Source organism: Clytia hemisphaerica, unplaced genomic scaffold, assembly GCF_902728285.1.
Source record: "Clytia hemisphaerica strain Z4C2 unplaced genomic scaffold, Clytia hemisphaerica genome assembly, whole genome shotgun sequence".
Lineage (NCBI taxonomy): Eukaryota > Metazoa > Cnidaria > Hydrozoa > Leptothecata > Clytiidae > Clytia > Clytia hemisphaerica.
The window spans coordinates 75,978-101,137 of NW_027103309.1; the positions used below are offsets into that span (position 1 = coordinate 75,978).

Below are 25,160 nucleotides of genomic sequence, written 5' to 3' on the forward strand. Positions count from 1 at the left end.
TCCCCGATAAGGTAAGGTTCTGCTTTGCGGGAATCATATCTATGACGTAATCAACACATCATATTACAGATACAAGAAATAAACAGTCTTTCAAAAAGTTTTGTAAAGACAGCCTTACGAACGATTTTCCGTAAGGTTTAAAGTAAAATTTTACGTGCATGTGAAAAGCTAAAGGAAGGAATCAACTAAATCTATAATTTCTTCGTTACAAAATTTTCTTTCATTAGAAATGCACTTAAAACTTCAAAATTTATAACATCACTAAAATATACACTTTATAAAAACAAAAACAAAAGATAGGGGACTAGAACAATGCTTGTTTGCATTAAAAATTTCTCAAAATAATTAAATAATCAAAATTACAAGGCTTATTAATATAATTATCAATATTAATAATAATATTGATAAAACTTGGTTAAAAGCTTTGAATACTCCCACTTTAAGGTAAATTAAAGACGACCTTAGGATCTGAGGATCCAAAAGTCCAACATGACTCAGAATATAGCCTGGAAGTCTATAAATCCCTCCCGAATCAAAATATTCGAATAAATTTATCAATTAGCCAAAAAGCGACTCTCTCGTCCGAACTTTAAATTGCTAAAACGAGGAATTAACCAAAATTGGATGTATTGATAAAAAGGTGACGGTATATTCGGTGCCATACGTGCAAAGCGGACAAAATAAGGATTTTAGCGATTTTTGTTGTCGGTGTTAACTGTGATTGAAGAAAAATGTGTCGGTGTTATTTACGGCAATCCCCGTACAGTCCCTTCTTCTAAGATGACATTATACGTTTTGTGAACCAATGTACTCCAGGTAGGATACCATTCATAGAACGAACATCACACTGTCTGACCTGAAAAAGAAATAATATTTCACTTTTACTTTCTTGGTGTAGTTTAATTGAAGGACATTGAACATCTTCGGTAAAACCTGATCACGAAATTAACTATGATTTTTTTATAAGATTACTGGAAAAGAATGAGCAGTTCTCTCTCATACACGCTTTTTTATATAAGAATATCCTCTATAAGAATATCAGGGTGAAAATTGGCCAAATCGTAAGAATACCCTAAGAATACCCTCTAGGGTGAATTTCACACAATTTCATAAGAATACAGTCATTTTGTATTTGGTTAACAGAAAAAACTGCTTCCTTTGTTAGAGATAAAATGAAGGCTTTGAGGAAGAAATGTAATTTTAACCCAAATGTTCACTCAAAAGTCCAAAACTCTCGATTTTGCTCAATTTAGGCATGATGAATGATGTCATCGAAATTATTTCTATCATAGGTTACCTTACGTGGAAAGGACCTTGTTATTAAAGTTCCATGCCACCCGAATCCGTCTGGATGACGGATTTTCAGTCAATATTTTTTTCAGATGATTTTCGTCCATGAGTGGCGAAACTTTAAGAATACAACTCTCTATGTAATGTTTCCAGCGTATAAATCTTGTTCAAAAGTGGTTTCTATATTGCGATTAAATGAAATTTTTTCTTACCTGCCAGGGTCGAGATAAACTTCTCAAGTTCAATTGATCAGCTACTGTTATTGAAGGTACTGCTTGAACGGTGGTATCTGACTTCAAGCATAACACGAGGAGAGGGACCTTTGGTTGACTCCATCTTTCATCAAGCATCGCTTTTAATTCATCACTTCCAAAACAGACTGTTAATAAAAAAAAGAAAAGAAGTTTCATTAGGCGGGACCAAATTAATTTGTTGTTCTACCCTGTTTTATTCCAATTTTTTTTTTTGAAAAAACAAAAAGGATATTGAATTTGCAAGCTGGAGGATTGACTTTTTTGAGCAGATAAGTTTGAAAAAGTGTAAACTCATTCCCAGAACTTAAAATATCACAATAAAATGGCAAGAAAGTCGCTCATCGATAAAGAAGAAGTGTACTGCTTCAAAACGTCACAAATTCTTAAAATTCTGATTTTCTGGCCTGATTTTAAGAAATTTATTTTTATTATACCGACCGACCAATATTTTCCTTAAGGTCTTCCCGTCGAAGGATAAATTGATAAATTTGTCTTATAACAAAACAAAGATTTGAAAAGCCTAGACTGAGGACTGAGCTTGCTTGCATGTAACATAGCTATGCTGGACAAATCTACATATACACTGATACAACACAGGCAGGAGAGTTTCTTCTGAGAAATATTTAAACATTTAAAAAATAATCGAAAACTTTTCCTAGACAATAGAGATAAGGAAGTTATCCATCTCGTCCCTAAAGTCAAGCTTTGTATTTTACTGAAAAACGTGTTGATATATGTGAGCACTATCAGAAATATAACGTAGCGAAATAAGGGCCTGGCTTCGAGTTTGAGAAGTTATAAAGAAAGTGATAAAAGTAATGTTGATGAGAAATCAAATAAAAATGGGATACAAAAACCAAACCTTTATCAATATCATCTGCTTTGACGACATAAACAAAGGCATCAATGGTGGAGCACAACTGTCTTGCAGGGTGTGATAACGTCAACTGTCCTTCGTTCTCTGTGTCTGCTATCAAAAGCTTACTCACTCTTTCATTTGGGTTTTGGTCATTTTCACGCTCAGCTCTAAAAGAAGTACAAAATAATGAAAGGTTAGTTTAGGAAAAAATGAGGAAGATATTGTTTTTTAACTTGACTGGTATGGTTTTGCCTGTATAGACGCGAAATCTACGAAAAAAGAATTCAAAATTCGTTGTTATACTGTATACGTGGGATAGTCCCCTAAAAAAGAAGACAAAAATTCTTCATTTGTGAAATAAAATTCTGGAGATAATCAAATCATTTCCAACTTATATATACTCTATGTAGCACAATAACCAATGATTTAGATATATATATTTTTTTAGTCCGGGATTAACGTTAGAAACGTTCTCAAATCTACAAAGCCACTGAATCGAAAATTTGAATCCTTATTATCTTTCAAAACTTTCAACAAGGTGTTTTTCTTACTTTGACATTCTATATAATGTTGTGAGGTCGATTGATCCACTTGAATATGATAAGGTGAACCCAGAACCAAGGCCTAAACAACAAACATATGATACACGTTTTTTTTTTATAAGAACAAACTATATAAGAACATAAGGCTTCGAGCCCAAAAATTTAAGAACATTCTAAGAACATACTAAGGCTTTGGAGACTTAAAAACATGCAATTTCTTAAGAAATTACATCAAAATGCTCAAAAAATGCTGAAAATAAGAACATTTTAAGAACATTTTTAGGCTTCAAATCCAAAAAACTGAGAACATCCGAAGGCTTCGAAAAATTTTGACGTTCTTATAAAAAAAAAACGTGTATATTAATACGAAGCCTTGACTTTTATATAGAGTGTACACATACCAGTGCGAAAAAATCAGAATCTGTCCAAGATTAATGATTATGCATTGCTCACCGCAGTTTGAACAATAACATATAACTCCATTTTTAATGACAAAATTATGCATTAATCGATCATTGATTTGTTTTAAGTATTGAAATTTAATGTTAGTTTCCTCGAAGTTCCACTAGTAAATTTACGTGAGATTTATCTACAAACTAATAATAACCGAAACAACTTTCGTATCATTGAACATATATACCCAAATCTGCTGAGTGAATATAGTTGGACAGAAATTCTATTTATTCGCATATGTTTGTATATATTTGTTTTGTGAGTTTTTCTCTTTGGTGTTGCCATTTTTTGAAGTAGTTGAAGGCATTTGACTTCGACACTATATATATTATTGTATTACACATTATATATGACTCCAGTCGCTTTAAACATAAAACAAAGTATACCTTCTAATTGACCGGGGAACATTTTCTGAACAACAAAGGGTGAATGTTTATCCCACAAAAGCTTTTTGACAAAACCATTTCGATCAAGCCCTGAGCCAAACATTGCAACTTTTGGATTTGAAAACCCAAAATAAAATCCAAGTTTTGGTAGGCTTGGTAGCATAGAAGTTTTTTCTCGTTTGGTTCGACATTCAGGACAACATTGCAGATATCTGAAAAAGGAAAAAAGGGAATTACAGAATTACAGCTTGCAAAAAGTTAATCCGATTATAAGCTTTCACAGCAAGTAAATAAGCCCTTTAGATAATAATTTGAAAAATTTCATGTTAAAAATTCAAAGAAGATATTCAAAATGAACCAACAATGGTGACATTTTATTTTTGTGACTATATATATTTCGATCTTACGATCATCCTCAGGTCTAAAATCAATAAAAACAAGAATTAAAAATCCGTTAAAAAAAAAATTTTTTTTTATCAACATATCTACAAACACTCCTTCCTCATCTAAAACAAATTGCAAATGAATAACCTAAGAAAACATTTTTTTCCCTAGAAAACCGTATCTGTTGAGACATAAAATGAAAAGTCTCAAGAGATGAATAAAACAATTATAAACAATTAAAATTTTAATGCCAACGCATGACTTTTGTATTCGTCCCTAGTGTTTAATTTCAAAATTCAAAACTTACATTTCTTTAAATGTTGATTCAGGGTTCATTTCGAAATGTGTTTGAGGATGTGATAAATGGTCAACCATTTCCCATCTATGTGAATCACAATCTAGCTTCTTTTGCCATAATAACTCATCATTTGCTATTTTATACCATGATTGACAGGTCTTTGAAACACGACATAATGATATCACATCTAACATTGAGAAGATTTTCAACAACACAGGTACCTAAAGGTAAAAGTTATCGCGATCATAGGAAATCAAACATCCTTGTCCATTCATCAACTTTATACAGGGTGTCTGATAAAAAAATTCCTGTTACAAAACACGACTACAAGTAGAATTAAAATGTTTTTGTGTATATGTAAAAAATTTCTGTTTGCATATTTTAATGCGATCATTAAGGTTTTTTGTTTCAAAAGTGCTTCAGCATCATATCAGACACATGTTTTATATCAGGCTGGTGTCTCTTATTGTTATATTGTATTCAATTTAGTGCTGAATAAACAAAAAAATGCTTTGCTTCTCTTCATGACCAATCTTTCTCCACATTCATGTCAATGCAATGTGAAAAATCGATGAGTACTGTGAGCCAATGATATCAACTTAATCTAAAAGCAAAACCTTTGATGTCCTTTTATTTGTTTGAAAGAGAATAGATGTTCATGAAAAAAGATCTTTCCCATCCCCATTGCGTCTGTTTCATTGTAACCATTTAGGTGTTAATTGATGTGTTATGTTAAAGAGAGAAACTAGACATAGACACACAAAGATTTTTTAACTGGTAGTCATATCTTGACACAGGACTTTATTATCAAAATCTCATAAAATCTCCATATTAGGCATTAATTTCCCGAAACACTCAAGAGAACAATATTATGTTTATAAAAATATACCTATAAAGCCCATTTATTTTCTCTTTTTCAGCAGATAATATTTCAGAAACACTGCCCTTTTTTAGAAAGATGCTTTTAACTTCTTTTTTTGACTTGATAAATTTGTAGAATCAAAATGAATATATTTTCCAAAGGGTTAATTAAGATTCAATTATTATTCCAAATTCCTGCACGATAGAAGCACCCTGGTCTATTAACATTTTATGTACTCTGTACACAGAACCAGATTCATTGCTGTAGAGGGTCTGTTCTAATTCTCTTTTCTGATTTGAGATTTTTCAAACCAACTGATGCGATGGAGTGCAGGTGAGTCGTCTACAAGAGAAGTGTTGCTATTTATAAATCATACATCATTGCAGAGGTATAGGAATCTTTTTATCAAACAGGCAATGCACACAGAGTGTATATATACTACGGAGTGATAAAGGTGAGATATACACTCTGATAGAGACGCTCTTGCGTGGACAAACTTATATTATCCCATAACAATTATTTATTATCAATATTACTGTATCACATGAAAAATAATCAACTCTATTCTGCCAGTGTTGTTAACATGTTTGGGAGAATGCGACAACCTATTGACTCAGTTCCCCATAATAAATTACTCCATCGATTAGGGACAAAAATGATATGCTCATATTACCAATATAAAGCCCTTAATACTTGAGCTAATACTTTATATGTTGTCGTGCAGGAACATTTGCGATATTGCGTGCTAATTCACAAGAATGTTAGCGTGCCAATTTTAATAAAACTTATTTCTAAGTAATATCTAATTTCCTGCTTGTTATACTTGCATCTACTGAAGTGTGGAGTAATTAGTTATGTAATAGACTGCTGCGTTCTCCCTAACAACTATTATATCATCAAAGGTGTATATTATATTAAGAATACACAAAAACTTAAAGGAGACCCAAATTCAGTTTTGTGGACCTTCAGAACAGAGCATCTACACCATACAACAACAAATAACCAAAGTTCCATTGAAAGGTGGAGCTATTGCAAGTTATGCTGAAGTTTTTAATTAACTGATTAATTTTTATGCTCTCCACTGTTTGGTCTCTGGAAGTAAACAAACCTGTTTTTGACCGCGTTTCCTTAGGGAAAGTTAGTTTTTGAGCTCTTCTTAAGTTCTGTCAAACATAATCCCCTCAAATTTTAGTATGTTCAATCTACTCATGATATTAGGGGGCGCTGTGGTATAGTGGTCATTGACCTTGGTTGCTGTACAGGCGACCAAGGTTCAATTCTCACTCGCAGCGGTTCACTTGGCAAGTGGTGAATGAACCTTTGCCTGGGTCAACCCATGCCAGGAGAATTGGGTAGTCAGGTTCAAGGTTCATTTTGATAATAAAGTCCTGTGTCAAGATATGACTATCAGTTAATTGAAAGCGTCTATAGTTGGGAAAATGGGTCTCAAAGCCTCCTGTGCACGACTCAACCAAATAGAGATATTATACCACCCTGAAAATCTTTTGCCAAAAGAAGATTGCTATCAAAAGTTAGAAGCTGAAAAACCCACTTTCCCTAACCCCTTGCACGCAAAGACGCGTTTGTTTATACACAACGGTGAAGGCACATTTTTCCAGGCCATTTCTGAGAAGTATGAATTAAGGGAAAGGTGTAGTGCCAGTATTTTACAATATGCAAATTCTTTTAATGTCCAACTTTTTCTTTAGCATTGTATCACACAACACGTTGGGCACACCAGACTGATTTACAACTTGTACAATACCGTGAGTGGTCCCAAATCCGACAGCCCTGCCTAATTCCGACACCCTAAATAACTGTTATGAAAAAATTCTATGTTTACAAACATTCCTTCTCCAAGTTGAATGATAAACTATTGCAAGGACTTTATAATGTCAAGATGTCAATTAATGTGATCAAAAAAGTGCGAGTTGTAAAAATAATTACCTCTACTATTATTCTGAATCTGTTGTTCGTGTTTAAAACGTTAACAATTTTGTAATAAAAAATTTTATTCTATACCTGTAGGCAAAAACAGCCGTTTGATAATTAACGATATCACATGGCTATTTGTCATGTGAACACTTGAATACAGAAAGTGTTCCTACAAAAAAAATATAAAACTTAAAAATCAATTAAAAATTTCATTTGTTTGTTTAATTTTACTGTCAATTAATTTATATGTCATTCACACTTTAGATTTATTTTCTTTTGTTTTATAATTACTCTAGATACTTTTTCTCACTTTAATGACTTTATAATTAGGGAGCAATTTTCTCCTCAGTTTTTCTCATTTATTGCATTCAATTTTCATTCAATGTTGAGAGCTTTTACAGTAAGGTTGTGAAGAGAACTTTCATATCAAATTTTACTATTTTGCATGTTGGTTGAGTGTTGATATTTCACTCAGACTTTTCAGTCATTTTCATGTGTTTAACCCAGTTGGTTATACACAACCTGGTCACTCATCACAGTAATTCACATTGGGCCAGCCGGTAAGCTTTTGTCCTTTTCTGTTTTCTTTTGTGAACTTCAGTTGGCTCAACTTTGCTAGATTTCACATCTGCCCTTTTGGCACAGGCTTCTCACTTCTTTGTCAGTGACCACTAAGGTTAGGATAGTTAGGCTAGTTTTATCTAAATTATGTTTATTTCTGATTTTCATCTTCTAAAAATACGATTAATTTAAGTTAGGTCAATTTATTCAAGTCTTATTGTCATCTATTTAATTTCTACTTTAATTTTGTCAATCAAATATTTATTAGTCTTAATTTATTTTCATTCAGTTTGAACGCTAAAGACATTCACGTCAATCGAATTCATTCTTCGTTCCAAACCTTGTCAAGTGTGCTGCACTGAGACCACACTATTATCACATGGCTATTTTTTTATTCAAATTTTTTTGAGATGTCATGGATTTTTGCATGTTTTTACTCTTGCTAGAAAAGAAACTTTTAAAATAGTTCTATTGTCAATTTCACTTTGCATTTTTAATGACTTTAAAGTAATTAAAAAGTTGATGAAGAGAAAAATTTCGAACATTCAATTTTGTGAGCACTTTTCCAGACGTAATTAATCGAACAGTTTGATTACCGAACTAATCGAACTTTGTCGAACTTAATCGAACAACAAAAGTTCGATTAGATTCTTTAATCGAACTTTTTAAAAGTCGCTAAAATTGTGAGTATTCGATTAAGTTTGACAAAACATATAAAGTTTGACAAAGTTCGACAACGAGAAATTTTCGACAAATTTGACAAAAAACTCTGTTCGATAATAAAGTTCGACAACAAGAAAGGTTCGACAAATTCGACAAAAAACTCTGTTCGAAAAAGTTCGGCACAAAAAATGTCCTCCTTTGGGTACTACCGTGGACGGCCCCTGGGGGTCCCGGCCGGGGTTCCGAGGAGTTTGATCGGTGCCCACTGGTCAGGGGGATGCAAGGGTACACGTCTGCACCAGCGAGGGCGCTTCAAAGTTCCTCAAAGTGTCCTCAAAGGCCGGCAAAAAGTGCGATCGAAATACGCGCAAGTGGAGCGGCCTTCAGTTGCTCGGGTTTTCTCAAATTTTTGTTCGATTAAACTTGACAAAGTTTGATTAAGTTCGATTAGTTCGATTAAGTTCGATCAAATGTAATCAAATTGTCGAGGTCTCTGTAAAAAAAGTTCGATTAAGTTCGATTTCAGTAATCAAACTTAATCGAACTTTGTATTTTGAGAAATTTGTGAGTATTCGACTAAAGTTCGACAACCAAACTTAGTCGAACATTAATCAGCCAACAAAGTTCGAGTAAGTTCGGCAAAGTTCGATTAAAAATACCATTCGATTGGTTCGATTAATTACGTCTGGACTTTTTATTTTGTAAAAAATGTTCCAAGTTTTTCTTTTGTTTTTGCCTTTAAGTATAGAATAAAACGTATATTCAATAGGTTTTACGTGTTGGTTATTGAATATCTGCTTAATGTTTTGTACAAGAAGCAATTATTGTAATTTGGTTCAAATCAATGTTTATCAAATCTCTCAGTTTAGTTGACACTTTGGTATCTTTATTGCGTCACAGTGAAAGGTTTGTTTTTATTTTAGTTTGTATCTTTGAAAGACCCCATCGGATTTAGACAGGGCTGTCGGATTTAGGACCACTCACGGTAATTGAATTGTCGGGTGGAAAAAAAAATTCCCTATTTGACACAAAACATTTCGTTTTCAGTGCTTTTTTGTAAGTCCAGTGCGTCGAATCAAAAAATCAAAACAAAACTGAACAAACTCACTGGTAAATCTGTCACTCTTGCTTTTATATTTTCTGGTTCTTTCATTATCAAGGAGTTGCCATTTCTATCTTCAGAAGTCTTTGTGGTATAATGTACAGAAACGTTACTTTTAGGCCAAGGAAATTCATTTACTAAGTTCAAAACACGACTGAGAAGTACACCCTCCTTGTTTGAAGAAAAAGTTTGATCATCGTCATGTTGCCCATGCTGTTGTGTATTTTCCACTCTTCTCCCATTGCTGTTATCAAAATTTATCTTCAGTGTAATGATTCCCTCTTCGTTTAATTGTTCTCTCATCTTGGTCAAAAACAATTTCTCTTCTTTGCTATAAAAGTTCAACTCGTCTGGATTTGCTCGTCTAAAAAATGATTTTGAAGTTTTAGCCCTGCTCAAGAATTTAAAGGGAAAGTCTGTGTTTACATTTTTGCCATGCGAACATTGATGTCGTGTTTTTTTCTATATCATACTCGGGAAAGTACAAAGAAGCGAATCATATTCCTTTAAAATAGAGCTTTAAAATCATTTTACGATTTTACTCAATACGATCTAGTAACCGATTGTTCATTGGTTCAAAGTGATGTAATGTCTATATCTGAAACCAATGAAATTAAAATACAGTGATGTAATGCTTACGTTGCATATTTTGAATAAAAACAACAGGTCGCCTAAAAAACAAGAAAGGACAATATGGCGGCAAAAATACAAATATTACTGGCGGTGTGGTCATTTTGCTCTGAGCTATTGACAGCTCTCTTGATCTCGGAAATCATGAAATTTAACAGGTATATGATATGGTTTGTATATGTCTCTCTTAATCTAGATTGACCCAAAAATGTTTAAAGTCCTGGTCTTCTCACATTACACAAGTTTATGATTTTTAAAATAGACCTTTTTTCAAAGAGGATGTCCTGTTGAATAATTATGTAGTCCAGCCATAAAAACAATGATAGAGCCATGCATAATTACTGTATCATGCATATTGTAATATATGCATGGTTTTATCATTGTTTTTCTGCTGGACTACATAATTATTCAACAGGGTGGCCTCTTTGAAAAAAGGTCTTGTCTATCTGTGCTACACACAGACAGACTGACAGAATCAATCACAATCACAATCACAGCAACCGGCAACCCTTCCACCAGGAATACGATTTGCAGGGATCCTTTGACTTCATCTTTTTTAGCAGTTTGTAAGAATCCTCAAATCTTTCGGAGATTAAATAGTTTTGGTCCCTCCTCCCTGCATACAAATGACAAATGATGGATGCATGAATCCAGACGATCTCAATCGAACAGAATCGACGATCGAACCAGTCGAACCAAATTGAACGCAATCGATCGATTGAAATTCGATTGTCGAACTCAATCGAATCTCAATCGAATATTACCGCAATTTTCAGATTCCATTGATATTCCATTGATGTTCGACACAAGTGTTTCAACCGGTATTCCAACGAAGCCATATTTTGGTTTGTACAGAAATTTCGCCCGCTCAAATCTAAACAACAAAATGGTCAATCTCACTAAAGCAAAACATTGCGGCCACGGCATTTCCCTGGATAAAAATTCTGGTCACGTGACCATCCGTGATTTTAGACCAATGAAAACGCTTCATTTCCCCGGATTAAAGTTGTGTCTACACTAACACGCGGGAAATGGCTAGAAAACGAGAGAAAAAACTGGGGGTCAAATCAAATTTTTCTTCCTTCTTGCGGCAAACATAAAAGACTTTAAGAGGCCATTTATTTAAGAAAGGGGTATTATATCGTAAATGAATTATGTAAGTAAGTGATATGTTAAGTAACAAGCTCATTAACAATTTTATTTTGAAGTTTGTTTTTAAAAACAGAACCCCCGTGCTATAAGATAATCTCATTTTCTTAACTTATGGACCCAATTGGAAGTCTTTGTAATACATATCATTTGGCAGTGTAGTTGCAGCCTATACAAGAATTGGAATCTAAAGTCTGAAGTCGTAACTCCTTGTCAGAGTGACCCCGCAGAGAAGTTTTTAGTTGGCAGAGACTGACTTTAGGTTGGTTTGGAAATCGTTTTATTTTGAAATGTAATCTTCACTTTAGATGAATACTTTTATTTATTTGGATTCATGAAAGGTTCAAGGTTTGTTTACTTTTTATTTCAAATTATTTCATTGATTTATTGAGCTGCAATAGCTGAATGAAAAACAAAGATTTTTGATAGTTATCATCGTGGGCTTGGCCGCCATTTTGAATTTCGATTTTTTTTCTCCTGTACTCGGCAATTTAGAGGTTGTTTGTAATACGCAATTTGGCTTACGCGTAACACTTGTGTCGATTGCGTTCGATTGCGTTCGATCGTCGATTCATTGACCCCCGGATTGTTCATCGCACAATTTCTACGGGAAATCGAAAGTAATTTCATTCGGCTTGTGATGTTTGAGAGCTTGGATGTTGGGAAGCTGCAAGAATAAAGCCAGACAATCTCAATATCATCGAACGGAATCGACGATCGAACCAGTCAAACAACAATCAAACCAATCGAATATTACCCAGAATTTTGACGTTCGATTGAGATTCGATTGCGTTTATGTCCAATGATTGTCTATTTAAACATCAAATTGAATCAATAATTGAAAAAGCCAAAAACATCATTTCTTGGATATTACGTACCTTCACTTCCCGCTCTACACATACCATGATCACTCTCTATAAATCACTTGTGATCCCCATACTGGAATATTGCTCAGCGTTATGGAGCCCCCAGTTTGCAGAGTATGGCATGGCTGCACTCGAGATTTTTTCGATGCCTATTGGACAGTGCACCTGAGTAAAATTGGCCTGATTTCCAAAAATTTTTCGTGCACTTGAGTAAAAAGCGCCGTAGGCGCTTTGTTCACGCCTACGGTGTGATCCGCAGGGCTGGCCCTGGTGGGGGTTCAGGGGGCGAAGCCCCGAAAGTTTTGAAAATTTGCTATTTTAGACCTGCGAAACACCAGAATTTCGAAATAGATTTAAAGTTTGAGCAAGTATCTGTTACTACTGTTACTAACATCACTTACAATATAAATACAATCGAATGCAGAATGTACGGGATCTTACATTGTTTTACTAAATATAAATCATAAAAGGGAGCGTAGTTATATAACTATTATTTATAAAAAAGACCTTTAGTGACCTTTATGGCCAGTGTTATTTCCAAAAGGCAATTGCAAATCTGCAATTAGAGAAAAAAAACTCTTGAAATAAATTTACCTACAAACACAAACGTGGAGTGAACAAAACAAGAATGTCTCGTAAAATTGTTCAAATAAAGAATGGAAGCATAAGTTTCATTAGAGCACGTGAGGACATCTGCCCTGATCGTGTGTCAAGCGGTCAACGACCTTGCTTACGTCCCTTTGAGCTCTTTGACGTGGGTCAAAAAATCCTACTTGTCGATGATGTTTCAAACCAGCTTTCTCATCACCTTCCAAGTATAATGCTGCAATTTTCTTCACTGCTTCACGACAGGCTACGGGTTGGGGTAAACACCGTCAACGATGGCACGCTTTACTAAGTTGTCGTTGAGTTGACCACCATTTTTAAAGTGTAACCCAACAACACTATAAAAGCCCTCTACAATGGCCTCATCAATGGCGATGCAAACCTCTTGGCCAAAGCGTTTGTACGTTGCTTCGTCATTGTAGAGGGCTTCAACAAAAAGACTTTCTGAGAGCATTGCCTTTTCAAATGATCCATCCTCGAAGGACAATACGAAAATTTGGTCGAGAGAACCTTCTTCGACTGCCGTTACATTTACCAGTTTTTGCCTCCCAACATACTTTAGGGTCTCTTTCTTGTCAATTGATTTGAACAACCGTTCGGGTGATTCAAAGACAAATTTAAGTAATGCTGAGCGGTAGCGTTTGAAAACGACAGAGTGTTGATGTGGTAAAAGATTAAGTTCCTGGTTTGAGTCAAACAGAGACTTAACGTGAGGCAAATCACAAACGGCTTTAAAAAACTTCCCAAACTCTTCTGCCCCGTACGTTTCCCATTTAGTTCTCGCTGAACGAGAAGCCATTATTTTAAGGCCGGAAACTTTAAAGTTCGATAAGAGAAAGATTGTCTTCTCTAAATCAAAAATTTGAACCAAGTCATGAACTTCTTTACAAACAGACTTATTGAAGCGATCTTCCAGTAATTTCTTTGCATCGCCGATGAGAACCTTTAGATCATCAATACACATATCTGAATCTCGGCTTTTCCATGTATATTTCTTGTCTTTCTTCTTTTTCTTCTTTCCTTTTGTCTTGTTTGTCGGTTGATCTAATAAAATAATGAAAAGGCCTCATCATAAAGATTTAGATTGTAATATTCTACTTTCAGGCTACAAATAGCCCCTTAGCTTCAAATTATGAAATAAAATTTTCCAATGAATGATATTGTTTTCCTATACAATTTACAGTTTAAAAAATGTTACTTCAGGATGTAAATTAAAATTTTTCAGTGGTTTTCTTCGCCATATAAAAGGTTTCGCTTTTTTTCCCACCGTCTGAAAGTTAGAGGAATGAATGGTAAGTACGGTAAGAACACAAGTTGAAAACTGGTAATTACCTGGCTCGTTTCCTTCAGGACTTATCTCTTTCTCTTCAACAATTGTTCCACCGAGTAGAAGAAGATCCATCTGCTTGAATGTTCCTTCCTTTTCCTCTTCATCATCATCTTGTTCGTAACATGTGATATCACCCCAATGCTCTGACAAGTTTGGGAAGTTTGAGCCAAAAACGAAATCTTCTATCGCAATATTTTCCAGCTTGTTTTCCATTGATGTTAAGATTGAGATCAGCCTTTCAAACCAAACAGCGGTCTTCCAAGGAGGAAGGTCAACGGCTTGACTTCGAATCATCACCAGTATGATAGGTTTAAATATATCGATGGCACCACAAAGATCGATTATAAAGTCTTGGCCCCTCAGCTGGAATAAAACAATAGCATACATACAAATAAATTGCAGGTCTGGAGGAACAAACCTAAAAGTGGAGGGCCTGAAGGCTTAAAATGATAAATTTTCTGTAAGTGTAAAAGTATAATTTGTTAAGTGGGGAGGCTAAGTGGTATGGGGTTAAAGCCTCCCCATTTTCCTCGTTCTTTTGGGGCTGAATTGATGCAGAAAAAAAAACAATCGATATAGAGTTGAATCAGCTTTTCTCTGAGACAATCACTGTCAAGTAAATGAATTTGCTTCCTCAAAATTACCTGGAATGTGATTTGCTCAGAATCATCATCACTGGCACGGAATCGATTGTACGTTTCAATGAGAGCTGGATAAGAAATGAAGATTTTTTCCCATTGTTCAAAGGCTGACGAAAAAAAGCGTGTTGTCGAAAAGCTTACAACTTCCAATGACTTTAATCCAAGTGATTCTGATAGTCCTTGGTACTCCTCGTGTCCTTTGCCACTCCGAAAAAAAGTGTTGAAGCGATTGGATCTGCTGATGAGCCTCTTGAGAAATTCAGATGACTTTGACGACTCTCTCAAGCTTTCCATCGCCAAATCCATCCAATGAGACGTGTCCCATGGAAGGAGAACGTATTCATCTGAATCTACATTAGATTTGAACTTCCTTTGAAATGTATTTGACTGGTACTGACCATCAGCATGAAAAGCTATAAAATATAGAAAAATACAGATAAACCTTTTGTTCGGACTAATCAAACATAATTTAGCATTGAATAAAACTCCTTGTAATGAGGTTCTGTTATGATCAGGGATTAGTCTTAGCGGCCTAAACGGACATTGAGATACAGTTTTCATTGATCAAGGTTGGACAAATCTGTGTTGTCTTGAAAAGTTATCTATCAATCCATCAAACAAACTAAAATGAATACCTAATTTAGAGTTTCATGTTTCTATATTTGTCGAATGTACAATAAGAATTTCATTAATTTATTTTACAGATAATGAATGTATTCACCTCTAACATAATGAAGTTGTTTCGAATCAAAACCAAGGCGGCCTTTCAGACAGTCTACAACTTGATCTGCTAAGTCTTCTCCAGTACCTCCTTTCAATGTTTTGTTCTCATCCATTTCGTAGACAAGTGGAGCATCCAGAGGCATAGCAATCCGCTTTCCATGGAAAGGTAAAATAATCATAACTGCATGATTCGTTTTTCTGCCAGGAGTTGATTTATCTGAGGCAATAACAGATACATGCGGAAACAAACCAGTTGAAGGGAGAGGAGTTGTAAGATAAACTTTTGTTTTTTCCATAAGGTAGTGATAGGCTGCATTTATTATCTCAGGAAATTGATTTCTGTAGATAGAAGAAATGTAAAGTCAGTAAATCAATTAACAGTTACAAATTTATACTTTTATACAAAAATGGATTTACTTATTTACTTAATACAAAAACCAATTCCTTTGAACTACATTGGAGTCTTCATTACTCAAAAGTGCACGGGGAATGCAAATTCGTTCAAAATAAGGAGAGTTCGAGTAATCGAGACTTGTTTATAACAGCTTGTTAAATGGAGGGGCTAGGAAGCGTCCTGTACCATAAAATTTTCTTTAAGAGCTACTATAGAATATAGACATAAGACTATTGTTTATGAAAATAAGCAAGTGATCTCCTACTAGCAATAAATTGGTATGGTCTATTTTCCAATAATTGTATTAGTATTTCTCCAAACCTGAATTTTCAGGCTAAAGAAATAGAAAAATCTTGATACAAAAATTTGATTTTCTACCTCCCGTGACCAATGTTTCCAATGTCTCCCCCACACATTGAAACGAGTCCTAGAAGGGCTTCGAAGGACAATGCTGCAGATTTTATTTTGCAGACAGCGATGGCAGTACTGACGATATTTTCCATGGCGTTCATTTGAATAGTTTTCTGCTTTTGATTCTTGAGGTGGAACCTCTTTGCTTTGAAGTGAAAACTTCCATCATCTTTCCCCGACGTGCATGAGAAATGTGAAATGAGATTGCTTTTAAAACTGTACCATTGTTGGCACTTTCCGGCTAGAAGCAATTTCGTCTGTTCTTGGTCATAGATTAAACCATTTCCCAAATTTGTTGAAAGAGCTGACCTATAGAGAAGAGCATAAAGTAGCTTTTAGAGTATACAGTGCTGACGAGTCCTAATAAGGACGAAATGCATACATCTGTTCTGCCACCCAAATCTCCTGATAGAAGATAGTTGGACAGAAATTCTTTGAATTTCTTCACATATATTTGGTGTTCCAGATTTGTAAATAAAAAACTGTAAGACGATACAAAATCAAATAAGGTAACAGTTTGGAAGTTCCTATTACAACAAAAGTCGGTTTCAGGGCAATTTTTGAAAACATAGGTAACGATTTGAAACGATGTACATCCGTGGACATTGTGAAACTCTCTTCCTCTCTCCCTCGCTGATTAACAATCATTTCAATGTCGAGTATAAAAAGTACTTACGTGACTTTTTTTAAGTAACTTGACTGTTGCAAGGCGTTACACACAAGACACTGTACCATGCAGCCATTTTCGTTGATTTCAACTTTTATATCAGGCTCCACTGACAGCTCTAAGAGGTTATTTGCTTCTTTTATTTTTGAGTCACTCGACGTAATCAATGTTTTTGTTTTGGTACTTGTGACATACATGTCTGCTAACATTTTCTTGATTTCATCTATATCAGCTTGCATTTTTGTTTGCATTGATGTTGGATCATTAGGCTGTGTCTGCTCCGATCTTTTATTAATTGTTGTATCCAGGCAAGATTGTATCAGTCGTTTCTCTGAATCATTAGATAGGTTTTGCTGTTTTGTTGAGTCAGCCAGCGTAGAGGTCCCAGCTTCTCCTTCATCTTCTTCAACATAGAAAGGAAGTACACAATTTTTGGTTACTACTATTACTCAGAAAATAGAATATAACTACATGTATGTTACTTATAAAGAAAGGGAGGATAATGTAATTTTATATAAAACAAACACAGGTTCTCGATTTCATAGAACTGAACGCAAGCAACTCCATCAAGGAGAACCAGTAATACCAAAATGAAAACAATGAATGGCTAAGTTAGGTATGCCCTTTACTAGTAAAGCATTAATGTCAATCCAGCTTTTAAATGGCAACTTTCTATTGTGAATTTTCAACTAATGGGCTGTTCAAATATTCTCAAACATAACTCAAAGTTTCTATGTCTAATACGATGGATAGATATCCAATTTTTATCCAACTTTAAAGTGTTATCTAGATTTAAATATGCACTCACCTGCTGTTCGGTCTGTCTTTTCCAAGCTGTTTATTTCCAAAATTTCTTCTAGTCTACCTCTTGCTCTTTATTGTTATCAGATATCTTCTGTTTGTTAACTTTCTGTTTTGTCCTAGCAATAGCAAGCTGATGATTTGATTCAACAATGAATTCCAATGCTTCAGATTCTTTCAGATCAGGATGACTTTGGCTAAAATGTCTTTTCTTGTATGATTCACCTCCCCGCGCTAAAGTCACTCCACATTTTAGACATGTAAACTGCTTCTTAGGTTTTGATGATGTAGAGTTCTGTTTTGACGACGCAGATGTTGGTTTTGACGACGTAGAAGTCGGTAAAGAGGCTCCAGAGGCTCCTTTTCTCTCATTCTTCTTTCCATTCATGAGTTTATTCCATTCTAGAAGAAAATTTTTTTAACTTCTTGCAAAAAAGAATACATGCATTGGACATGCAGAAGAAGGAATGAATACTCCTCCTATCAATCCTAAAAGCGCCATGAAAGGGATTGGATCGAGTTTACCTATACAGAATGGCGTCAGATATTTGTATCTCTAAAACAAGAAACAGCACTTCTTCTCGTCAATATTAAAGTTGTTCGGAGCAAGGAACTTGAATAGCAATGTTTTGATAAATTTAATTACCTTCAACTTTAACAGAATTTGATCGTCTTGCTTTCTTTTTCACGGGTTCAGTTTTTTCTTCAGCCTGTGAAGAAATGAAGTCTACGCCTTGAAGCGTAGAAAAGTCGTATAATATCTATCTAACATTTCTCATGGGGCACTTTAAGACGCATCTCAGAATTCAAAATATTGTCCTAAATGCTAGCCGAGTACTGTATAAAGTGTTAGGAATCAGGTAAATTAAGTTTTGAACCTTTTTTATTTTTTTTACTTTTTGAATATTATTTATTAAAGGGTTTTGAGTATCCAATTTATTTCAAGAATTATTTTTTATGAGAAACACAAGACCAAAATCGAGATACCCAGCCTAAAGTTGTGACTGATGTGACGATAAAGTCAAAAACTGCCAAATTCCTCAATACTCTGTGCTTAATTGTAGCGGGTCATTTTCCGATTTTTGGGAAAATTGCCAAAGTTTGACCATTTTTTGACCGAAAAAGTGCTCTATTTCAAAAAATAATTGAAATAATTTGAAAGCTCCAACAGTTTTAAAATACCTTCATTAAGAGCAACACTATAAGCCATTGATCCAACTACCCTAGAAAAAAAATTTTGTTCGACCCCCCCCCCCTACAATTAAGCACAGAAGAGTATTGATGATTTTGCTAGAAATTAATGGTCTGTTTTACCCCCCAGGGGGGTACTCGATCTGAGAACGACCATACGTTCAGCCCAAAATTTGCCTTCCAAAATCGGACCTTTACAGTACAGAGAATTTCCATGAAAAATCTTAAATGAAAATGAAAAAATCTTACTTTTTATACGTTTAAAAATCAGCGAAAAAATGAAATGACAAACTATGTACTTGAGTTCCCCTTTAGGAAACCCCCTCCCCTATTAAAGTTCAAATTTGTAAAAAAAAATCAAGAATCGCAAGGGTGAATGATCATGCTCATCTCGATTTATACAATTTACATGTATTTATTAAAACTGTGTAGATTTTGCAGAAATCTTTTAAGAAAATGAAAGTTTTGGCACTCACAGGAAAATTTCATTATAATCATATAATGGGGGGGGGTGAAAAGCAGTGAAATGAAATGCTACTCCAAAATAATTGCAAATAATGTAAAACCTTATAATCGAGGTAAAAAAAGTAGCCAAGTGTTCAATTATTTTTTTGAGAAAAAGGGTGTAAAATATAACAAGCGGATCTACATATAATGAGCTTTTATTCCCTGTTTATTCCACTCACTTTCATGTTTACTCTAAAAGTGTACAGAAGTGCTATTCAGAACTCTTTTCTAAGAGTTGAAAATTGTTGAGAAGGATGCAAAAAAAGTGTTAAGAGTACAAAATGTAAGTAGACTTACCATGTTTTTCTTGTGTTTGTACTAAGTTTTCTTGGGTTTCTTCTGGTTCTGGTTCTGTGTCAAGACACAAAAAACAAATATGCTGCACTCTCTCTTCTTCATCGTGGTCAAGTGTCTCTCGAGCTGTCTCACAACAATCAAAATGAAAGAGATTTCGGCATTTTTCACATCGTTGCACCTCATCAATTAGTCCTTTAAAGCAAACTTTACATACATTTTCATCGCTTGTTTTCTTGACTTGGCTTTCCGCCATTTTTAAAAAAAAATTTTTATTTTGGTACCGAGATTGAGTTGTTTTGATGCGATTTTAGTCTGATAGAGGTGCAATGAAAGCTGGCGCCATCCAGATAGTGGGCGGTGCAGTGGAAGGGCGGCACTGATGAAATTTGGGCGGGAATGCGCGTTCAATAATATGTGATGTGTGTGTTCAGCGTCTCCATGCGCGCGCTGCGCTAGCGCTAGCCTGCTGGAACTAATCTGATCATCTGTTTTCAAGTGCAGCACCCAGCAATTTTTTGAAGTCAGTGTTTCACCCGACGAAGTGCACCTGCACTTGAAGTGTCTAGTATTTCGGAATGTTGTGCACTTGACCGTTAAAAACTTGCTGCACCTGGCACTTGGTGAAGGGACTTTTTGCACTTGCACTTGACTTTCGACGGGTGCTGCACTCGAGATCTCGAGCAAAAGTGCCATGAAGTGCAAACTGGTGGAGCCCCAGTACTATTAGTCTTATTCAAAGACTTGAAGAGATCCAGAAATCATTTTTAAAACAAATAAAAGGAACACACCAAAATTATTGGGAAAGTCTAAAGAAATTTAGAATATACTCACTTCAAAGAAGGAGAGAACGCTACAGGATCATATACACCTGGAAAATATTGGAAAATCTTGTGCCAAATATCAATGATTGCTTCAAATCTAAAGACCATCCAAGATTAGGACGAATGTGTTATAGCAAATACGCCGGTCCAAACAACTCAAAATTACCCGACAGTACCCTGACTATACAAGGAGCAAAACTTTTCAATGCAATGCCAAAGAGCATTAGAAACTTGAAAAATTTAACTGTTGACAAATTCAAAAATGCACTTGACAAGCACTTGCAAAAAATTCCCAATGAACCCCAAATCCGTGGTTATACAGGGTGTAGGAGAGTTGACTCAAACTCAATTTTAGACATGAAATCTCTCTGCTGATCCATTTCTTCCTTCAGGAATTATGGATTGAATGAAGATTGTGGTGTGGATCAAAAGATTCTTGCCAGAGCGGTACACTCAAACACATCCAAAAGTATCCAAAAGTATACAATCGAATTTCAATCGGTCGATTGCGTTCGATTGTCAACTGGTTCGATCGTCGATTCCGTTCGATTGAGATCGTCTGGATGAATAGACCTATTTTTGCCATGGCAGTTAGTCACACTAGCGTCCCGCCAAAATGCGTATCAAAGATTAATGCTGCGAAAGCGCTATATCGTTTACCTGACTCTCAAGCAAAAAAATGCGCCGCAAAACTTCTAAAGGGATTCATGAAAAAATAACCCGGCGCTTTTTGATGAAATTTTGAACATTCTCAAAAACTATGAAAAATTGCCTAAAATTTGAGCTATAGATGAAAGAATTTGAGCCAAGCCAACCTTGAGAACTAATTTGAAGATCAACTTCCAAAGAAAAAGATCTACGGGGGAGACGGAACCTAGATCCGCGCACTGCCGGATAGGCTATTTCCCGGAAATTTTGTCGGACCTCAAACACTGACCCATTTACATGTGCGGAATTGTTTTTACTTTAGCGTATAAACAAGGCCTTAAGAATCAAAGCGTTGTCTCGGGAATTGAATCACAAATTTTGATTGGTTGATTTTGGCTGCTGCACGTTTTATTTTGTTTCAAACGTTCAAGTTTTAATTAATTGTCTTGCAAACTTGATTCAGGTAACTCTCATCCTTGTTGTTGCAAATACATCCTGTACGCTGTAGATGACTGATGTTGTTTTTCTGAAAGCTTAATTTCCTAGTGTGACTAACTGCATGGGACCCTCCCGGCGCTCAGGAAACTTCCGGAGTTTTCCGGAGCAGTAAAAAAACACTATTTTTCTCTCCGGAAAGTTCCAGAGCTATTCCGGTGCTTCCGGTGCAAGTGATTTTTAACACGTGATAAAAACCGTTTTTTAAACATTACAGTACAAAAAATATTCAAAATATTGATATAATATGATGGTTCAGCCATTAAATGGAATTGAATTCGGCACATTATATTCGAAAGCATCACTGGTCGAAATATAGAAAAAATTAAAAAAAGTGAGGTTTCACTTCCATGAGTTGGCTGATTTTTTAAAAATATGTGGGTGTGCAGTTTACCGTGAGAGGTCCTAAATCCGACACCACTGCCTAAATCCGATGGGGTCTTTCAAAGATAGAAACTAAAATAAAAACAAACCTTTCGCTGTGACGCAACGAAGATACCAAAGTGTCAACTAAACTGAGAGATTTGATCCCGGATTTGATACACTGAACCAATTGAACCAAATAACATTAATTGCTTCTTATAACAAAACATATTTTTTAATTGTAATATGCACAACGTCATAAATGACAACAGTAGTAACAGCATCATAAAAAGTAATGAGATGTTTTGATTTTCCAAGGCACACAAAAATATAAAAGAGGTCTGTGTACGAGCGTGCTCATTTTGAAACGTTACGTAATCAAGCCTGGTTTTTATTACTTTACACTGGCACTTGGCTTGATTGCGGGCCTTCCGTAAATAAACATCCGGACTTATGGTTGGTAAAGACAGCGTTGATAGTGCCGCCTCATTGATGCGATGTTTGTTATTCAAATTGAGTGCTACCGCATCCGCCCTTTTTTCAACTTCACGCCATTTTTGCAATTTAGTCCGTTTGTTTCTTGATGGAAACCAGCCCAAGTTGTTTCGTATTTTTCCCGCACAAGTCACTTTTATTACAAAAGGTAATTATTTTTACAACTCACACGGATTTAGGACCTCTCACGGTATAGTTTTCACATGATTAGCACCGCGCACGAGCGCTATTGTAATTATATCGCGGATATCTTATCCGGAACGTTCCGGAGTTCCGGTGCAGACCAATTGTCAAAAATCTACCTCCGGAACAACGGAAGTGCTCGGGAATCTTCCGGTGTTCTGGAGCATGATAAAAACAGCACCGGGAGGGTCCTTCTGCCATATTGAATTGTATGCAAAAATTATGGTGGCCAAATTGCCTTGGTGTAATTCCCTTAGAAAGTATGCAAAACATATGTGAAAAGAAAGTATTAATATAAAACTTACATGCATAATTGGCATTATATTAAAGTGTAACCGTCAACTGCTCTAACTTTTGGGACGATTGCTATGGTCTAAACATGGGACTGGTTGATATCTGGTCTGTATTTTCACTTACTATTAAATCTCTTTGACAACAAATTTATTTTGATAACTTCACCAAGTTTATCAATCATACTTCTTCGTTCCTCTTTTAGAGTAGTGCACAGACACTGGCGTGTATCTACGGATTTTTTGCATATTTCGATTCAAAAGTCTACTTGGTGCGAAAGAGAGTTAAATCGAGTATTTTTTTAAATCAAATCAAATAACTTTGGAGGTTCAGTGAAATGGTGGCTAAATTGCTGTCCCATGTTTTGTCAGATAGTCTCAAGTTAGAGCAGTTGACGAAATCTTGTAGAAGGAAGATTAAATTTGCTTCTCTTGAAAACTAAAAATATTTATATTCACTCATCTCTTAGAACAAGCACTTCAAAAAACCATAACATTAGACATAAACTCAAGCTGAAAAATCGCCAGGTAAAAAAATAATCCTTATTCGGCTGACGGTAAATTATTCTCATGGGAATAGAACTGCCAAATTATCAAATTAAAACATTGATCTGAACCCCCTGATTTACAGCGGCTTTTAGTAATATGCTGTGATTGACCTTATAATATATCAAAACAGGTATTTTCTTGAACGGGAAAGAATGTGTGATTGTCATAATCACTGCTTTCAATTTGCGTGTTTTGAAAGTTTGATGTGTGTACTCCGTCTTTGTGGAATTTTTAAATGGCATGAAAACAGAATATGCTTTGTCTTTAAGAACAAATTTCTAAAAGGCTTTTGTTGTTTTGTAAATATTCCTTTTTGAATTAGGAAATTCCATCTTTTATTGTTCTAAAGATTATAATATTTATTTATAAGATAAGATGCTTTGTTGTCTTCTTAATCTTTGTGTAAACTTGCATATGTTTTACATACTTTCCAACTAAATCCAACCACAGCTTTTTCGTTCCTGTATTTTTGCATACAATTCAAGATGGCGCATGGAAAGGCAAAAAGGTCTATGCTGTTTTCTTGACTTGGTGTTGAAAGGGCAGACTTCTCTCTTTTTGTCAGGGTAAGGAAACAATTCCTTCCTTGGAGATGACCCTAGTCTGTCTGATACCGTGGTGAGATCAGGTAACTTGCCAGAGGCGGATCTGGGATTTTTCTGAGGGGGTTCAAAAATCTCTTTTCAAAAAAAAATTTTGGAACCAACGTTTTGGGCGTAACTTTTGCACCCGCCCTGTTTGGGCGGTGTCACCTTTTTTCCATTCAACATGGGGGACGTTAATGAGCGCCTGCACGTCTGCAGTTCCCATTACCTATGAACTCCAAACATAGGCCTCAGTGGGTTAACATGCGCTGAAAGGAGGGCGGCAGGCCAATTCTTTTTTAACCCGGCTTGAACAGCCAGAGGCTGAACGTGTAATAATCGTTTGTGGTGATATTCATATATACATTGGGAAATTCCCTAACTGCAATTGCGCACATCTAGTTTCTTCTTTTCAATCTTATCCCACAAAACGTTCATAAAACGGAAATATAGTTTGAGCAAAGAAATATAAGAGTATTATATTTCTTATATTTCCTTGGTTTGACCTTTTATTTTGATAAAACAGACACCCAGATCATGCTCAAAACTGCTTGTTTGGTGTATATTCTTTTATATATTCATGGTTCTTGCAGAAAATGTTTTTGAGAAAGCCATGGATAAAAGAGCAAATAATAAATGGTTTTGAAGAAAAAATAAGACAATTTATAATATTAAAAAAATACATTACACACTTCAGTTTCATTTCGTGAATATTTAAAACATAGTAAAAAAGTTCGATAATTTATTCTTATAACCATTTTTTATGGGATTTCTTTGTAGCGAATTAATTGGCTGACAATCAAGCAAAAACTTTTCATGTTGAGTATGTTTACATTATAAAACCAAAAATGGATAATATTTTGAAAACAGTGATCAAGTTAAAAAATAAAGGAGATTATTTATATAATACATATAATACAAGGGACTACA

The 25,160-nt window shown here is 35.1% G+C and overlaps 3 protein-coding genes across 4 annotated transcripts in view; 1 reads left to right on the top strand and 2 right to left on the bottom strand.

Annotated features, from left to right (window-relative positions):
- Positions 1-625: 625 nt before the first annotated feature.
- LOC136812724 (uncharacterized) overlaps positions 626-25,160 on the bottom strand; it is a 35,250-nt gene continuing 10,715 nt past the window's right edge. The window contains exons 1-7 of one of the 2 annotated variants that reach the window (XM_067069258.1): positions 9,596-10,004; positions 4,476-4,687; positions 3,785-3,996; positions 2,955-3,027; positions 2,407-2,570; positions 1,503-1,669; positions 626-856 (exon numbers count right to left, since the gene is read on the bottom strand). In XM_067069258.1, coding sequence (XP_066925359.1) covers positions 776-856; positions 1,503-1,669; positions 2,407-2,570; positions 2,955-3,027; positions 3,785-3,996; positions 4,476-4,687; positions 9,596-9,892 — 1,206 coding nt within the window. In that variant the 5' untranslated portion in view covers positions 9,893-10,004 and the 3' untranslated portion in view covers positions 626-775. Of the gene's footprint in view, positions 857-1,502; positions 1,670-2,406; positions 2,571-2,954; positions 3,028-3,784; positions 3,997-4,475; positions 4,688-9,595; positions 10,005-25,160 lie in introns of those variants that run through there. The other variant, XM_067069250.1, reaches the window with a different exon arrangement.
- LOC136812709 (centrosomal protein of 78 kDa-like) overlaps positions 10,335-25,160 on the top strand; it is a 34,475-nt gene continuing 19,649 nt past the window's right edge. Inside the window, exon 1 of the mRNA XM_067069242.1 lies at positions 10,335-10,377. Within this exon, the coding sequence (XP_066925343.1) occupies positions 10,364-10,377 (14 nt within the window). The 5' untranslated portion in view covers positions 10,335-10,363. The remainder of the gene's footprint in view (positions 10,378-25,160) is intronic.
- Positions 17,863-20,055, bottom strand: LOC136812959 (uncharacterized). Its single transcript, XM_067069467.1, has 3 exons — positions 19,803-20,055; positions 18,454-18,540; positions 17,863-18,209 (listed from the first exon to the last, which is right to left on the bottom strand). Exons 1-3 carry the CDS (start codon positions 20,053-20,055, stop codon positions 17,863-17,865), a joined length of 687 nt encoding a protein of 228 aa, XP_066925568.1.